This window comes from Saccostrea echinata, unplaced genomic scaffold, assembly GCF_033153115.1.
Source record: "Saccostrea echinata isolate AGI-Se365-2 ecotype Australia unplaced genomic scaffold, CSIRO_AGI_Sech_v1 ptg000002l, whole genome shotgun sequence".
NCBI classification, from domain to species: domain Eukaryota; kingdom Metazoa; phylum Mollusca; class Bivalvia; order Ostreida; family Ostreidae; genus Saccostrea; species Saccostrea echinata.
This window is the reverse complement of record NW_026889751.1, coordinates 29,108,937-29,127,594: the sequence shown is the minus strand read 5'-3', so window position 1 is coordinate 29,127,594 and position 18,658 is coordinate 29,108,937. Positions and strand designations below refer to the sequence as shown.

The following is an 18,658-nucleotide window of genomic DNA, read 5'->3' as shown; positions in this document are numbered from 1 at the left end:
AAGTCATTGTATCGATCGGAAAATTTTCGTAATGTTGACTTTTCACGAGAGGTTAATTACGTTAAAGAATTAAATCTATCCCATGACTTCCACTACATCATAATAATTATCTGCAGCAGCATGGACATCATTACTTTCACAGTAGAATATAATCCTCATTTCAACGGAAGCGTAGGTTTCACAATTTCCATCAGGGTAGAAAGTCATTCAGCATCATTTTTCATATATAACAAGAATAGATATGGGTTACCCCATATCCAAGATATTCGACTTTTAATTTATTCGAATTTTCATTGTGTTCAGATGATTTCTAATAAAAAAAAAAAAACAAGTATTTACTGACAAAACGTCAGAGATACTCAAGCTGTAGAAAGTCAACTATAAAAGTGCCATATACATAAATATCCTAAAATGACATAATATTTAGGCTACTGAGTTTCAACATCTTTTGTTGAATAAAATATGCATATAGTAGGAAACAAACTGCATGTACATATATAACGTTACATGCATGTAGTGACTTTATCACAAAGTTGCACATGCATAAAAATAGTTTTAATTTCACATTGAACATAAACTAAATATAATTAATCGTATAATTTTAAAAATGTATTTAACACCTCACTCATTTTCAGGAATATTTAATCCAAATAGCATGTTACAGGCCTATAGCAACGTTTTCAAAGTGAAAGGGGGGGGGGACTCCCAAAAAATCCCGCGTACTATGGGCCTGTGCTACATGTGTACCATCTAACTTTCCAATGATAGAATCTTCTGTAAAAAAAAATCAAATCAAGTTCAAGCCGTTATGGATTATCAAAGATAGCCCATTTTCACAAATAGCAAAACTATAGATCTATCAAGGATAGATTTTAATTTATTTTTTAATTTTGTGCTATTAAAAAGTACTATCACTCAAAGTATAGGCAGATGTTAAAGATGGTCCAACCTGTCACCTTTTAGAGTAATCAATGAACTCGTCCAGTGATGCATTGACGGCCGTTGTTAAACGCAAAGGAAAGCGCGAGATCGGTTGCGGCTATGGAGCATCACTGAATATTCCTCCACCATATACTGATTTTGAATATACAGACGTTTTGAAGATAAACTTCATTTTTGTTTCTAGAAATGTTTTTATTTACAAAAATAGTACATTTTCGTGTTAGATCGATGACCATAACTCAGCCCCTCTAGCCCAGTCTAGGGCTTCACCTGGAGTAAAAAACCTGCACTTGTTATGAAACTGGTGTATAGTTCTAAACTTCTTTATGTCCGTAGCAAGTACTGATACCCAGTCTACTGATCTAAGCGTCACTAGGGAATGGTGCACACACCTGTTCTTGCAAGACAAAATAGCCTAGGTCTACACACGTGCGAAGATCTTTCCGAGCTCGGAAAATCACGTTGCTTTGCCGAGAAGTGTTTAGCCATAATAACCATTCCGTTATTTAAAAAAAGAGAAAAAACACACACACAGTTAATGATTAACATTCTAACTCAAAAGAAAATATACGGCAATTAACGAACAATAATCATGACAGTAATATAACTGGTGAAAAGATTTATCATTATCAATCGAAGTGTGACCTATATATTTTCGTGAAAAAGACTGAGGAGGCAGCGAGCGTAGGAATATGAAAACTTTTTATTTGCTTTTCTGGGGAAAAAGTGATTTTTTTTAAATCTTTTAACGTTAATTTTGTTTTCTTTAACGTATTAAATATACATGATTATTTTTAATATTTGTTGTAATGTTTTATCTACTGATCATGAATGGAACTATTTTCTTCGGAGCAATTGTGTGAAGAGTACCTGACTTTAGTAATATATCTTGAATAGATAATATGCACTGATCGAATATATTAAAAAGGAGGCACTGTACATTAATTCAACAATTTCCACTGAATGAAATTGAATATATATTTAAGTATCCTGGACTCTTGATTCTCTATAATAGAGGCCGTAATATATACAATCTGAAATTATCAAGTATAGTTGTAGAAGCATTAATTCTATTTAATATCATACTTTATGTGAAAGCATACTTTTAGGATGATAAGAAAACATAATACTGCTTCTAAACAGTCAAAAGCGTCTAAAATACAAATATGTACATTTGTTACTCTAAGTATTATTTCATTTCCTTTAATATCTTAATATTTTCACTTCTTTGTTCCCGCGCTGAGCAACAAATAGATTATCATTAGCGTCTGTGCACAGTCCCCATGGATCTATCAGTCCAGGTAAATAACGGAGGAACTGTCCATCCTGGTCTATGATGTGGATACAACAATTGTTATCATCAGCTGTAAGGATGTGACTCTGACTGTTTGTGGTGATCCCTCGTGGACTGAATGGTTTATTCTTTGGAGCAGGAGTATATCCAGTGTATCTAAATCTCAGTTTCCCAGCTTGATTAACTACCACCACAACTCCAGCTCCATTAACAGCTACGCAGATATCCAGGTTCTGGTTTTCATTGATGTATTTATCATTTTGAAAGTAAAGAGGGTTACCTTCGTCATCAAATTGAATGGTTTGTTTTTCGGTAGAATCAGAGTAGCAGACAACCTTTGCTTGCTTGTTATCAGCGCTGTCCATCGTTACCAGGAGATCACCTTTGGAGGTGCTACATAAACTGAGAGGTTTCCAGTTCTGTAGTTTGATCATCTCTTCTATCTGGTCATACTTCACTATGTTTACAGTTTTATCCCTGTAATCAGTGTAAACTAGATCTCCACTTTTTGTCACTGCTATATCATGTGGTCCTCTCCCAGACTTGGTTATGATTGACTTGAGGAATGATCCCTGCATGCTGAAGAGTCTTATAACACTGTCATAGCCACTTGTCCAGATTTTTTCATTACCCAAACAGGCTACATTGTAAAGGTGCCCATATCCAGTGTTTATAGAGTTGACAGTCTCGGTATCATTAATCAGATGTTTTGACAAAGGAGAAAATTCAGTTTCTGGTGCTTGCTCGAGTGCCTTCATTTTGTGTCCTGGCTCCTCCTCGGAATTGAAAGACAGAGTTGATAGTTTTCCAAAAAGCTTAATGAATTGCTCTTCTTGATTATTCCATGGTAGTACTGGGGTGAAACATGGCATTGGCGTATCTATTTTTGCAGGAAGTTTACTCAGTTTTGGAATCTGACTTTGATAGCCGAGGAGAAGGGATACTGGTAATTGACTAGAATCTAGTACTTTTTCCTGTGAATTTAGTATACGCTCAAGAAGGATTATTTTTCCTTTAATATGTTGCAGATGTTTTTCCAAAATATTCAAATGGATTTGTTTCATTTTAACCGCCTCAGATCTAAGTTTATTCACTAGCATGTCAATTTCTCTGTGCCATGTCTCTCCATGTTTTGTTATGGCTGTTGAGAGATCTCCGTATATCTTGTCTAATTGACTCATTTTGTTCTTTACATCAGATAAAATGCCCTGGTAGGCTGGATAAAGGTTTTGTTTAATGTCTTTGTTTTCTTCTTCAAGATTCTTTCTTTTATCTTCGTAAATTTGTCGTATTTGTAAGATGCTATGACCAAAGTGTTCGCCAGAGGCAATGCACGCAGTGCACATTGGAGTGCAGCATTGGTTACAGTACATTTCGCATTGTTCGTTCACGTGAGATGGGCAGTGAGGATAAAGTATAATTCGATTTCTGTCTTTGATTGCAACAATTGTGTGAGATTTTGAGAGATCAGCAGATAAATGTTCCCCCACACAGACCTTACACAAATGGACATGACACTCATCACAGTGCATTTGAACCATACCAGTCTTACACAGGTCACATCGCATCTGGACATACTGGACGTTAGTAGGAGTGTTCATTATTGAAAAAATTCAAATTCTGTGAAAGAAAAATCCGTAATATCAGAAATCTGTCTGTAGTATATGTATTATCAGACTAAACTTTTAAAATAAAATTAATTTAAGCATATCATTCAAAAGTTAATATAGCTTGTTGTTTAGAAGAATGAATAGCATATACCTTTCTGTGTCACGTTCTGAAGAAAGAGCAGCATCAGAAATAGCTGACTTTACGTGTGCAATACTGTTGATAGTCAACGCATCTCTCGTTTAACTGTAAAATGGTGACTAAAAATGTCAATATAAAGAAGGACAAATTTTAGTTATTTCCTTGCTGTGATCAGATGCCGGACATAATCTTCATTTGTGGATTTGTGGTTTGTCTGATAAACATAAGTACGTGTCAGAAGAATTTATTTTTGGCAATATTATGTTATATTTACCAAAAAAAAAATGTTCGTTAGAATTTCATATGCTTTGATAGCAACCTAGCCGTGACAGAGGTCAATTTTATAACTGATATCTGATACAAACATATTTTAATGAGATATATCAGTAGGGGTGGGGTGGGGATTGAAAATTTGTTTCACTTATATGTTTGACACAAAAATAATAATTATATCATGCAAAAAATAGTAAAACGGATTTAAGGAAAGGATGTTATCTAGGCGCTACGAAAAATAGATATATAGAATTTTCAGAAAGGGATTCAGAATTCAAGGGGTGTCAAACCAGATTAGAAAGAAAGAAAGTGTTTATATCTTCTAATAATTTTTGTAAAGGGTAAGATTTGGAAATTGAGCGTTTCAAGTGATTTACAGAGTACAAAAAATATATAAACTTCGTCGTCACTTTAGAGTCAGACTATATAAAGCAAGCAAGCGCCACCCCCTCTGTTACAGGCAGTACTCTCCCTTTCTGCCGTTCCTGTTGGTCTATTTGTTGGAGGTATATGTCATATGAAAGAAATGCGCACAAAAAATACTGTAAGGAATATATTATCCGTGGAAATCAAAATTGCATCTGCAGGGCTCTAATTGGCGACTAATTTAGTGGCCATGGCGCCTAAAATTTTTGATTGGCACCTAAAATTTCTAATTTCTATAAGAGTATACCTTTCTTTGAAAGGTATACTCTCACTGGACATCGAAAACGATTGTTATGACAACCGAGAAATTAGGGCCCAAATTCTAAAATATTTTCTTGATATCAAACAGTAAATCCTCAATATTTCTACTTCCTGTACTTTCATTTAAAAATTATAAATTTTTCAAAGATCTTTATTTGATAACTGTTAGGGTATTGGATATTTTAAATTATGATCCTTATGATCCAAAAAGACATATTTTTAGGCTTCTTTTTGTTCTGATTAATAAAAAACAAGGAAAGAAATGTATAGGTATTCGTTATTTTAGTTTGTATAACTTTTTTGTAATATTTGTTAATACGGAAGCATAACACACAAAGATGATCAACACAAACCTCAACAGTGGAAGTACAAATTAAAGTACAGAATGAAATATTGATCAATAAAGCCCTCTGCAAAGAGAATGTTTTTTTTCATTTTGAACAACAGATTAACTGTAAAACTAGTAAACTCTTAACATATTCATATGTAGAAGTGCCATGTTTTTAAATCCTAACTCCTGAAATTATTTTTGATGTTGGATAAAGTAAAATCTCTACCCAAACTTTCTGACAAATATGTTTGAGTACTATTCAAGCGGGGGGGGGGGGATTCTAAAATATCTTACATTTACTTTGATAACAAATTCTTTATTTCATATTTAAAAGGCTCTAAGATTGTCAAGATCTGCAGATGATTAAAGAGGACACTGGCAATGTCTATCTTATTCTATTTTAAAGATTATTTTCTCCTAAACTCTATTGAACTTATACACGGTTATAAATATTCTTTACAATATTCCCGCTTGAAAAATGGGGATGGGGTATATGGTGATGGGGCTTTCCGTCCATACGTCCCTCCGTTAACTTTATGATTATACTCATGTGGGAGTTGGGTATCATTTTAAAAGGTCCTAAATACAGGGAGCCCCTACTTTAAAATGGCGAACAGAACTTCATTTCTATTAAGTATTCTGTCAATGATTATGGCAGATGTTGGGCTAAATATGAAGGGGAAGACACGAACACTTTGTCAGAATGGATCAAGTGTTTTAGATATTTATTAGTATCGTGTTAGAAAGTTAAAAGGCAATATACGAACACCTATCCTTCCGTTTTCATCAATTCGGAGGTGATAAAAGAATTAGAAAGAGTACATGAACAATTTTATGGTTCCAGCCGAAAAGTCTTGTGTCAATATTGTCTTTGTTTTCAAGGCTCATTATTATAACTGAATTTTACTAAATGAACTAGATTTAAATTCTGCGTCTGGAAATCCAACTTATACTCAGAGTTCGCTTTCTAAAGATGAAATTCTTCAAAATCACATTTCAGTACGTCTTTAATACTTTTCACTTTTGAGAGTTCGATCTTCCCTACCGATACTGGATTCCCATCATAAGAATCCTTACGGATAGAGGTCCAGCAAATGCTCTATACTAAGCCCCTATCTGTACTTCTCACACAAAAAAACAACTGCTGTAAAGGAGAAATTTAAGGTATTCAATGTATAACGACCATATTTTGTTCCTAATAAATGAATGATCCGATAGTTTTAACCACGGTAGTATTTTGAAGATGTTTTCGAATAAAAATACCCCACCAAACGAATTTACAAAATTTTGATTATTGTCCAATTAATTGCTTCTTGAATTTTACTTTGAAGCCTATGGGTAGCGCATGTTTTATTAAGATATTGTAAAATGACCAGGTCTTCCAATAAACCGTTGGAATTCCGATGCGCACTAATTATGCTCCTTTATTAGCCTGTTTTTATATTCTTATGAATCAGAATTTATTAAAAGAAATTTCTACATGAGAAGAAGAAAACACTCGCTGTGACCTTCAACTCGACATTCGAATGCATCGACACCGTCTTATCAATTTATAATAGTTACTTCCATTCATATGTCGACTCGATATTTCCCGGTGAGCTTGAGAATAAAAGACACCACGGAGTCTGCCACATCTGTTCCATGCATATCTGGAAGTTTTACTGACTATAGACGATAAGGGCAAACTAACAACTAAATTGTATGACAAACGCGACGACTTCAGCTTTTCAAACGTCGACTTTCCTTATTTATGTAGTAATATTCCGCTATCACCTGCATATGGTGTTTATGTCTCCCATCAAGAAGTATTCGATGAGAATGCTCTGACTAATTGCTATGTACTAAATGCTCTGATCAATTTTTTGATCCAAGGCAGACAACTGACAGATAAGTTGATGTTACAGGAATCTCAGCAACCTCGTTTAAAGTGGGCATTTTGTGGTCGTTATAATGATCTTGTCTATCATTAGGTCACATTTCGTTCGACGTTTTTCATACAAATCAATACAAAGGACTCATGGCGGGTGTGAAGGGTCGAAGGGGATGTTTTCTCCTTCTAGGATCTGATCCCACATCTGGAATTTCCGGGGGGGGGGGGGAGTGTTTAATGCGCTGTTCACAGACTTGTATTGTATGTAGTTTTTTTTTTTTTTTTTTAGATCGATCACTGTTGGTTATATTCAGCTTTTTCATTTGTTAGCTCAGTGCTCACACTCCCTCTTCTGACAACACTGACAAATATAAATAGAACAATATTTCCATGAATACATTACGAAATGTATGTTTTATGAATAATTTTTTTATACTAAATAGAAAAAATAAATGTTTTACTTTAAAAAGTCATCAAATGGATTTGTGAAAATCAAATACATATTTGACAATATTCACAACTGTTATGTAGAAATTCTTATTGTTATTTCTCAACGTTTTATGAGGATATCAAGTTTAACTTTAATTTGCGCTTAGTTCCAATTTATTTTTCTTTTAGTATATTTCTAACTTAGTTCCATTTTTAGTTTAATTAATGTTGGGATTTTTTTTAGTGTCACTTCTTGTATCAATATTAAAATTGTATACCTCTGACTTAATTATTTTTAAAGATGGTAATGAAGTGGTCATTAAAACAATAGTCACCAGTATCCAACATAGGGAGGGTATACTCTTTTACTTAAATTCTATATAACTTTAAATCAATGTTAATATATATTAATGGGAAACACAGCAGACATGGCCGTAGGAACCGGGGGGGGGGGGGCACGGGGGGGGGCGTGCCCCCCCCCAATAATTTTGCCAATGTATAGAATACTATAGAAAACTTAGCTACTATATGTTTGCGCCCCCTCAATAAAAACGGCTGATTACCCTTTTTTTTCTTTTTTTTTTTTTGCTTGTCAAAGAATTTTGGTAGTTCATAGTGCCCCCCCCCCCCCAAACTGAAATTGCTTCCTACGGGCCTGGCAGACTTATCCAAAAGTGACCTTCTAAATGTTTAAGAGAGAGAGAGATGAGTAACGCAATTATGAAGATTTTCAATTTGCATATAAATGATTTTGTCTGTTGGTCCAGACTTAATGTAAAGTTGCTTGTTAAAAATATTTATATGAAAGCATTTTGCTTCCTCTCTTTGGAGACAGGGTGTCGGATTTGTATACATATAAAAATACTCCTGGAAGTTTTAACTTTTTTGCATACTCATCAAAAGTGAGGCTTATGTTAATTACTATCTTTGATATATTGCTCCTTTTGTAGATAATAACTTGATAATTACTTAAGACCGCGGAACATTAACTGGCAAAATTGGAAATATGCAGCTTACGTCATTTCCATCTGTTACAGTCAAAACATTTCATGATAGACAATGAAATGGGTGGGTACAATTTGACACGGACGTCCGAGAAAACATTGGATTGAAATTGCAATTCGAAATTCATTTTCAATCCACCTCAGCTATGCTAGAACGCACAGTGTTACTGACTGACCCAGAAGACAAATAATTTGAAATATATATAAATCAGAATTTTCTATCCCATGTTTTTAAAGAAATATAAAGGGACAAATATTTGATTCCTGTTTGATATGAGTTTGTGTGTGCTGGGGGTTGGGGGGGGGGGGGTGGAGGGGGTTGAACGATGTTGGAAATGAATAAGAAAGTTTTCTTTTAGTTTAGACAACCCCTCCCTTTTTTTGTTTGTCAAACATTTTTCAAAGCTAAAAAACTAAAAAATAAAAGCTCTTGTCATCCTAGAAATTAATATAATCTTCATATGAAAGCATGATCTGACTCGACAATTTTTGACAGCCCCCCGCCCCCTTCTAGAATCAAATGGCCGTCCCCTGAAAAAATAATCTCTATGACTTTGGCGTGTACTTAAAATTAGGCTTAAAACTCATATTAATATGAATTTCAAATAACATGTATTTGGGAATTGAATTTATTTGTCTTTTGGATCATACATTCACACATAAGGTTTTCACACAGCTCAGGTGGTTTAAAATTGAATTTCAAATTTTTTTCAGTGAAGAAGAAATTAAATATATTCTTTTATGTGATGCATAACCATAAATAATCTGATTCGACAAAATTTGCCAGCCCCCCCCCCTCTAGAATCAAATAGCCGTCCCCCAAAAGAATATAGTTACTATAACTTCTGTGTGTCCTCAAATATGGGATAGAAAATTGTTATACATTAATTTCAAACTATACGTATTTGGGAACGAACTGATTTTATTTGTCGTTTGGATCATACATTATAACTTTGCGAAAAATAATTCAGGTGGATTGAAAATGAATTTCGAACTGCAATTTCAATCCAATGTTTTCGCAGACGTGCGTGTCAAATTGTACCCGCCCATTTCATTGTCTATCATCAAGTGTTTGACTGCGACAGATGGAAATGACGTAAGCTGCATATTTCCAATTTTGCCAGTTAATGTTCCGCGGTCTTATGTGTCTGTAGCCTGCATCGGTTAAGCTATATATTACTCGTACTGCCATGGATTGTATTTACAAACCTGTCATAGAATTTGCATCTCTACTAGTAATTACTTTTTTTAAGGCAGGTTTTACTTTGTTTTAGTGAAATATGGATAACGAACAGTATTCATATTCATTCAGTCACACCCGCCGTGTGCTCCTTGTCATGGTCGGTAAATAACGGAAAATTCAGTTGACAATTCAGTGTGTAAATAATGGCCTAACAATTAGTTTCAAAAACGTCAGTCACCATATGACTTGATGAAAGATTGTATGTGCTGACAAGGTCATTGTTATTGTATCGACCACAGAACTTACAATTTGTATGAAAGATGTCAGCCCATTCAACATTCAACCTGACAATAGATTGTATTTGCTAACAAGGGCATTGTATTGACTATAGAATTTGCCAAGTACGAGATTGTTGATGTCCTTGTTTCATTATTTATTTGACAGTAGTCTGTCTCGTTTTAGAATTTGATTATACATAGAACACGTTTTTACCATCTGGGAAATACAAACCCCTTATTCAGATGATAATGGTGTATTGCTATATGAATAAGGGAAGTTGGCAATTGAAAAAAAGTTGCAGACATCATGTTTATCATAAAGTGTAGTTGCTAGTCTGATATCAACGTCTTTCTCTAGTAAAACATCTAAATATGAAACAGATGTGTCAGACTCTGTGATGTCTTTTATTTTGAGTTCACTGGGATGTAACAGAACAACACAGGAATGAAAATGAATATTTTTGGTTGACAAAATGTTTCAAATATATCAAAACTCAAATTAAGGCCACAGCAAGAGACTTCTTCTTTTCACATAGAAGTGTTTAATGAATTCTGCTTCATATGAATACAAACAAGTCTGCTAATAATGGGGAAGAATAAGTACCCATGGAATTCCGACAGATTGTAGACCTGGCTCCAGGGCCATAAAACTTTTGATCTCAGTCTCATTTTTCTGCTATATATTCCTTTTTGTAAAAGTGAGACTGAGATGAAAAGTGAGCTCGTCTTAGTTTTAAGGCCTGGAGCCTGGTCTCCAAGAAATACATAGATATTTTCCATAAAAAACTCGAGCATATTTTAGAATTACATTGAATATGTCAAATTCCTAGTGGAGCTAATGGTTTTGACATTATATTCTCTAGAAAGCTTGGATATCCTTAAGAGGGCTGGGTGGTCATGGCCATTTTTAGACTTTATTGATCTTCTTTAGAAAAAGAGCTCCATATAAAGATATACAAAAATGATCAAATTTTAAAACTAAAATGTATGAATTTTTTCTTTGTCAAATGGTAGTTGACAGCTTAAGATATCATATCTAAAAAAAATAAGTTGTATCTGATGGTTAATTTGTTGACCCCCCAGCCTCCTTAATAAAGTTTAATACATAATGGGTATAAGGAGCATCTGCTTTGATATGATTTGTACAAAATCTTGTTTAACAGATAAACCATTTGAGAAAGATTTGAAAATAAATGAACACAGATTGAATATCGACTTTTTTTAATTATTATAGGTCATGTCAAATTCAATAAATACACATTGCATTAAACACTTAAATGTTTGTTTGATATTCTGATTGTATTATTTATCATTCTTTGGGTTTAACTCTTTATCCAGTTCCTCTGTTAGGGATTTGACTTCTTTGTTTAACTCATCAATTTTATCAATGTCCTTCAGAGAAAACTTGGCTGATCCTCTTTGTAATGGTTTGGGCTAAAAAAGTGAATGTAATGAGAAATTAATTTTGACAACTATGTTCAGCAATAGATCTACATTTAGATAACTCTGGAGAATTGTGAGATATATACATGTGAACAATGGTTCAAAACATTTTAAAAAAAGATATGCAATGATTTTTTTTTTCATAATCAACTGCAAGATAGCATGCAAGAAAGAGAAAAATTAACAAATCTTAAAAACCTTAAATACATATTGAACTTTTTTCATTCTAATATTCAGTTATGGCTATAACCCACTTAATAAAGTTCAAAATAATGAAAAAAAGGCTGATTAGTACAAGCATTGGATAAAGCGAAGTAGTTTGGGCAGCATGTATGATTGAGTTTCCCTGCAATCTCTTATTCTTTTTAACATTCTGCTCATAATTAAACTTTAATATTTCCTAAACATACAAATTATATCAAATAAGAATTAAGCTTCAATTTTCTAACAAAATGACAAAGTATTGACAACAAACAGATGAAAAAATAGAAATTTAAAAAAAAAAAGAGAGAGAGAGAATAAATATTTTATGTCAACAAGATTGGGCTATAAGTGTCAGAACCTGTATTATAAGAGACACTATCATTGATAGATTAGGGCTACAGTAGACTATGTATGACTATGAGAGTTTGTAATGGTTTTACCTATGTGTAACTAAGGCTAGAACTGACCCTACCCAATGGTTTGTATGACTAGAGATATAGATATATTAATAGATTTACCTGAGAAGGATGTGGGGACCAACCAATGAAATTAACAATCTGAAAGGTTGCCTGCAGCCCTTCTTCTGTGTTGTACATCTCTACAACAAAATTACCATATAAATGGAGTGAGACACAGAGAGGCAGAAAGAGAGAGAGAGAGATTGTGGTGTGATAACATAAATTTTCGACAATTAACAAATGAACTTTCACAAGATGAAAATTTTCTCTTAAAGTCTGGAACACTTAGTAACCCCGAGGTTATCATCATCAAGATTTTGTTCAATGCTTCTGTTAAAGAATACAAGCTTTCACCAGAAAATTTACCTTTGTATTTTTTCTCAGCTAATTCTATTGTTTTACGATGAAGCATGGGTCTCCTCTCCCAGACACAGTTATTTTCTGCCATACCTGAAATTAAAAGAAAATCATTATTTCAATGATACCAAAGGACTTGGACTGGTAACCAAATTTAATTTAGAAGATTTTTAGCTTGAAATGGGCATAGGAACAGTCTATTTCTAATTTGTTTACAATTTCTATTTCCCTACTTTTTTCCCAAAAATAACTTCTGTTTAATGAATTGAACTTTCGTGAAAAGTCTTTTGAAATATTCAATAATAATGACATTCTTCACAGACTTACAATAAACACCTTTGTTTTTAAACATGGGCAAAAGCTCTTTTATTGTTTTTGTTTATTTTTTATGGGATTTTTTTAATTTGCTTACTACATACATCACTGAACATGAACAGATGGCACTGGTGTGTTGGTTTTGCTCTTTTACATTTCTATTCTGATTTTTCTAAGTCATAATTTTAATGTTTTTTTAACTATAATTAATGATAAATTTTAGTTGGTGAAAGTGTGACAATGTATGACAATCAATCATTACCGAAATCTGTAGTTTTGAAAATTTTAAGATAAAATGCATATTTATAATATATTGGTCTGAAACACTATTGCAACAAGTAAGTCATGAAGTTCTGTCAAAAATTTTGAAAGAAATGAACTTCCAATCTATGTCCATGCCCCTTTAAGCATTAAATCATGATTTTAATACCTTTTAAATCCAACATTAAGGATAACATGTTTTCATAAGTTGTTTTTATTTCATCAATATCCTGTAAAATAGAAGGGGAAAACATGTTACTCATCATAAAAAAAAAATAATAACTTCAATTCTTTTATAAGGACATTGGCAAGGTTACCCAGAGGAAAAAAGGACTTCAATCAATAGGGTTTTTCACCTATAAAACAGTCATTTAGAGTAAACTGCTCCCTGGTAACAATATTTGAGAGTGATCGCTTTTGTAGAAGGGGATGGAGAGTCAACAGTTCGATACTGACTACAGCTGGGAATGACAAAAATGTGAAGGATACTGACAACAGTTGTCAAGATCATGTGATAGAAGCACCACCATCTAGTTACTACAAACAAAGTGTCAATTTTTATATCATTTTGAGGAATTTGTTTTTCCAACATGATGTATGATATGATATAATAGAAATAGTCAATTGAAACAATTTTCAATTTTATTTCATTTACCACTAAATAATCCTAAGAAAACAGGAAATATCTCGAAAAAAGTGCAGTTAAATGTGTGTCTTATATCAGTTTCTGCAAAAATATTTAAATGTCATAGTAAATGGGGATTTTACAGTTATGTGTACAATACAAAAACTATATGAAACATAAAGGTTCTGGGAAAATCTTATGGTTAAAAACTCTGCATGTTCATTTATAAACATTTTACATAGAAAATGCACTGAAAATGAAAATGGAAAAAAGCTTTTATTTAGCAAAATTTAAAAAGGTGGCTTGGTGGGTTAAGAGTGTCAGAATATAACATACTTGATTCTATATTACACCTTCACAAGAGGTCTTGAAAAATTCTATATGAAAGCTGGTAACTTTGCCAATGCCCTTAAGATGATAAATCCAAGAAAACCTTATCCATGAAATATATTTTAAACAACTGTCACTTGCTTTCATTTGTTTATATACTAAATACGCTTTCTAACTATCTTTTCATATTTGTAGTACTTTTTACTTTAACTTAACCCTTCAGTACTGTCTGTACTTTGATTTATTTAGCCACACTTAGTCACTTACAATAGTTAACATGGTGAATCCTGCTCGGTTCAGTAGGTTACCAAGATCACGTACATCAGTGAAAGGTGAAATGTGTGGACTAATCCCCTGTCAATCAGACAAGTACATCACATGTATGTTACATTATTGACAAAATACAATGATTTTTTTTAAAAAATGCACTTCTTTTCAAATGAGCTTTGATAATACTATGAACTTTGTATGAAAATTGAGTTTCATTCATGCTTCAACATATGTTTTTGAATTTGTGAAAGAATTATGTACAGCCTTAATGTTGAGAACCAGTTTAGCCTGGTACCTACCCCCTGTACTTCCTGTTCAGCTAACTGTAGAGAAACCCTGAGTTCAAATAGTGTGTCACCACCAAACATACTCCCAATAAATGGACAGTCTGGTTTTAAAGCTTTCTGAGCCTGTTCAGAGAGAAAGAATTGGTTGACATTCTGGACATGGTCAAGCACAAAAAAGCCTAATTAATTATGATGATGATTGCTAATTTCATTATTCTCAGTTGGCAGAGTATCAATGCACATGGTCTTCAATTTTATTTTGAATTTTTTAAATTTTGTAACTTTTCAAATACTTCAAGAAAAAAAGTAATTTATTGTAAAAGTTTTAAATTGCATAATAAATTTTTATGCAATTTTTTTTTTTTTGCCCATAGAATTTTTAAATTCTTTTATCTAAAGACACATTTAATAATATTACATAAATGAACAAGATACATAAATATAGTAGTACATGTGCTTAAAATAATAAAAAGAATCAAGTTATAAAAAGGTACACTTACAGCCTTGAAACAGCCTGGTAAATCATTGACCCAGTGTAAGCTGTCAAAAGAGAAAATAACATCTTACACCCTGGTAAATCATTGACCCAGTGTAAGCTTTCAAAAGAGAAAATAACATCTTACACCCTGGTAAATCATTAACCCTGTGTAAGCTGTCAAAAGAGAAAATAACATCTTACACCCTGGTAAATCATTGACCCAGTGTAAGCTGTCAAAAGAGAAAATAACATCTTACAAAAACAGAAAATTAAAAAGCCACCTGCTTCACATGGAATTCTAAACATCTGGTGAAGGAATAGTCCATTTTATTTTGAAGTCCTGGGTTTGAGCCACGCAAGAGACAACTACACATGAGAATGAGGCATATGCTCTTCCTTGCTAGCTCTGACAGAGACATAGCTACACAGAAATAACTGCCTAATTGACTTCTGACCATACTTTGACCAGAACTCACCTTAAACTGCTAACAATTACATCCAGAGAATTCTCTTTAAATGGGAGGTATTCTTCATCAACAATCAATTTGTGAGTAGGAACTTCTGGTGAAACCTGTGCTTTTCTCTGAGAAAAAAAAAACATGACCTTGATTGTAACTAATATATAAGAAGAATTATTTGTTGTTTTTAAGATACAAAATTGGTTGATAATGGATTACATAAAAAATAATTACAGAAAACCATCATAAAATTAAAAAAAAAAAACTTGGTTTCCTTCATTAAGTGAATGGTTTATTTGTTGTTTTTAAGATACAAAATTTATTGCAAATGGATTACATAAAAAATAATTATGGAAAACCATCTTAAAAAAAATATATTCTTTGGTTTCCTTGGTTAAGTGAATTACAGTTTCCATTTAGTGTGTATTAAACAAGCAAACTTACCAGTAATTTTTCTGAAAGTTCACACTGATACAGAGTTTTGATGGTATCTTTTAGAATGTGACGGGAAACATAGCCAAGACCAGATCCTAGATCTACCCCTACATCAAATTCTCTACAAAATCACAGAAGGGCAAACATTACTAACATGAATTTATTGTCACCTTTTTCATTTTACCATACAATGAACATTTTTGATCCTGGGGATCATTTTGATTTGATTAAAAAAAAAAAAACAATCAAACTTTTCCATCCAAATCCTCTTTGAAGGAATGTGATGTCCTGAAAGTCTTTTCTTTAAAATTTGATTTGACTGCAAATTTTTACCTTAAGAAATTGATGAATAACGATTGGAGTTACCAATACACAGCTTACATTTCTGTCCATGATATCATTAAGGAATTCTGTATAGCTACTGTTTATGTTTACCAAAACCTTGTTTTGTTTTAATGCATCCTACATGTACATGAAAATTCAAATGATGTTTAAAGATCTGTTAATTGTAATGGTACCTACATGTATGGAACTGATATTGCATCACTTGATAATAAAAGATCACATTAATTACCTTTTTGTAATAGATTGCATAAATTAATTACCTTTTGTAATAGAAGATTAGATTACCTCTCCCTTTTGTAATTGAAGATTACATTAATTACCATTTTTTAGTTAGAATATTACATTAATGACCTTTTTTGTTATAATCAGGTCCATTACAATCAGTACATTTAGCTACGTAGCTAGAATTTCCTACCGTAGCTTAATTTAGCTACCTCAGGTAGCTTTATTTAGCTATTTCAATGCAACTTTTCAAAATTTTGCTTTTTATTTAAAAACACAAAACAAAAAATTGCAAGTATATGACTATAGTACTAATATTTATACTTAGTCTAGGGATTTCTAAAAAAAATAATCCAAAGCAGAGATAGTTTAAGTATTGCTGCAGTTGAACACTTTTAAGCAAAAGATGGATTTTCATTGTTTGAGTAACTGCATGTATACTACTTTGTGTGGTAAGGCATGAAAAAGTATGATTACTTCATATCGTGCTGAATAATTACCAGTCAATTATCGTGTTAACCAAAACTGGTCTTCTTTGTTATTTCATTCAAGAAGTAACTGTTTGGTCAAAAATTAACTGTTGTATATAGCCCCAAAACTTTTAGAACTTTGAATGCAATTGCGCAGAAAAAGACAGTCACATTTTCATGAGTGATTTTTTCATGAATTGTTTTCAGATGAGTTTAAAGTTAAAAATTATCACTGCATCAAAGTGCGATTTTCTGCACATCCAAAGAAAAATGCTAATTTTAGAAATAAGTTTGATTTGGTAGCTAAATAAAGCTACTTCAGGTAGGTAAATAAACTTTAGTGTAGGTAATTCAAGCTACATAGCTAAATCTAGTGATTGTACCAATCCTGATAATAGAAGATTGCATGAATTACCATTTTGTAATAGAAGATCACATGAATTGCCTTTTTGTAATAGAAGATTACATGTATTGCCTTTTTGTAATGGAAGATCACATCATCATGAATTGCCTTTTTGTAATGGAAGATTACATAAATTGCCTTTTTGTAACAGAATACTACATTACAGTTTATTTACCTCTTTTAATTTAATAAAAGATTACATCTTAATCATGTTAATTTACCTTTTTATGTCTAGAAGTCTATCATATGTTCTGTACCCAATCTGAATAATTAAAGAAAAAAATTAATTATATATATTGTATCTAAAAGTAAAATGCAAAGCATATAAAACATTTCTTATAATGTTAGCTTTGCAATATACTTGCTGATTGGTCCAGCAATATTAATTGAGTCCAATCACACCTAACAACAACAAAAAATAATAATAATATCACAACTGTGGTGGTTGGGCAGGTTTGATCAGTGACCAAATGGCTCAGTTGGTAGAGCACCAGACTGGAGATTCAGGGGGCCCTGGTTCGAATCCTGGTCTGGTCCATACATTAATTGAACATATATTGAGTCATTGTGAACATGTGGCGAAGAGAGACACTCTTGGCTAGCAAAGATGCACACCACACACATAATGTCAAACTCATCTAAAATTGGTTGAATTGCTCTAGTTCAATTTGCCAAATAATGTTAAAAAATTCTCAGCCTCTAAAATATATAGAGCTAATCTTGATTCAATGATTTATTGGACATGATGACTACTTTTAAAAGTGTCAAAATAATTCCTACCTCTTCCTTTATAAACTGAGAATCCTCAAAATTTGGCATCTTTGTAGATCTATCTCGTTGTAGCCGTTTGGCTTTTCTATCAAACACATTCATGATATTTTCTGTCTGTTTTGTGTAACATCGTTGCGCACTGAGTTCGCGTTTCCTCTTCAAAGTATTCAAAAACAAGTGTTTCTCGAGAGATGTTTTCGTTTGACTAAAGATGTTTCTAGCCATATTGAACTTTATTTTACAAAATATTTGGACAGTAACACTGTTTACCTAGCATTTACATTGCAGAACAGTGTAATTAAGTCAGCCACATTTCACGGTCAATGTTGTGGACATGGGCGCAGCCATATTGTTTGTGTTGAAAAGTTCGATAGCTTTTACACAAAATGGCTAAAGCGTTGTCTTAAAATGCTCTGAATAAGATATAACTTTGTTGAAATTCGAGATAGATGGAACATTTTTGCCATAATCATTAAGAATAATTTG

At 32.7% G+C, this 18,658-nt stretch overlaps 2 protein-coding genes across 2 annotated transcripts; both read right to left on the bottom strand.

The window, feature by feature from the left end:
* Nucleotides 1–2,144: 2,144 nt before the first annotated feature.
* On the bottom strand, nucleotides 2,145–4,063 carry LOC133202455 (E3 ubiquitin-protein ligase TRIM71-like). The gene is made up of 2 exons (XM_061338284.1): nucleotides 3,998–4,063; nucleotides 2,145–3,856 (listed from the first exon to the last, which is right to left on the bottom strand). The coding sequence occupies exon 2, from the start codon at nucleotides 3,835–3,837 to the stop codon at nucleotides 2,146–2,148; it is 1,692 nt and encodes a 563-aa protein (XP_061194268.1). The 5' UTR covers nucleotides 3,838–3,856; nucleotides 3,998–4,063; the 3' UTR covers nucleotide 2,145.
* A 7,214-nt stretch (nucleotides 4,064–11,277) lies between these two features.
* LOC133176753 (arginine-hydroxylase NDUFAF5, mitochondrial-like) lies at nucleotides 11,278–18,515 on the bottom strand. The gene is made up of 11 exons (XM_061311827.1): nucleotides 18,182–18,515; nucleotides 17,623–17,663; nucleotides 15,971–16,082; nucleotides 15,545–15,651; nucleotides 15,091–15,130; nucleotides 14,603–14,713; nucleotides 14,301–14,387; nucleotides 13,248–13,308; nucleotides 12,512–12,595; nucleotides 12,206–12,285; nucleotides 11,278–11,474 (listed from the first exon to the last, which is right to left on the bottom strand). Exons 1-11 carry the CDS (start codon nucleotides 18,395–18,397, stop codon nucleotides 11,343–11,345), a joined length of 1,071 nt encoding a protein of 356 aa, XP_061167811.1. The 5' UTR covers nucleotides 18,398–18,515; the 3' UTR covers nucleotides 11,278–11,342.
* Nucleotides 18,516–18,658: the final 143 nt, after the last annotated feature.

Excerpts from the sequence above, each read along its gene's own strand:
- LOC133202455 (XM_061338284.1), bottom strand. The coding sequence starts at position 3,837 with ATGAACACTCCTACTAACGTCCAGTATGTCCAGATGCGATGTGACCTG.
- LOC133176753 (XM_061311827.1), bottom strand. The coding sequence starts at position 18,397 with ATGGCTAGAAACATCTTTAGTCAAACGAAAACATCTCTCGAGAAACAC. Across the intron at positions 15,652-15,970 it reads AACTTTCAGAAAAATTACTG|AGAAAAGCACAGGTTTCACC; the intron begins GTAAGTTTGCTT and ends TTTTTTTCTCAG. Across the intron at positions 12,286-12,511 it reads AGCTGAGAAAAAATACAAAG|AGATGTACAACACAGAAGAA; the intron begins GTAAATTTTCTG and ends ATTTTGTTGTAG.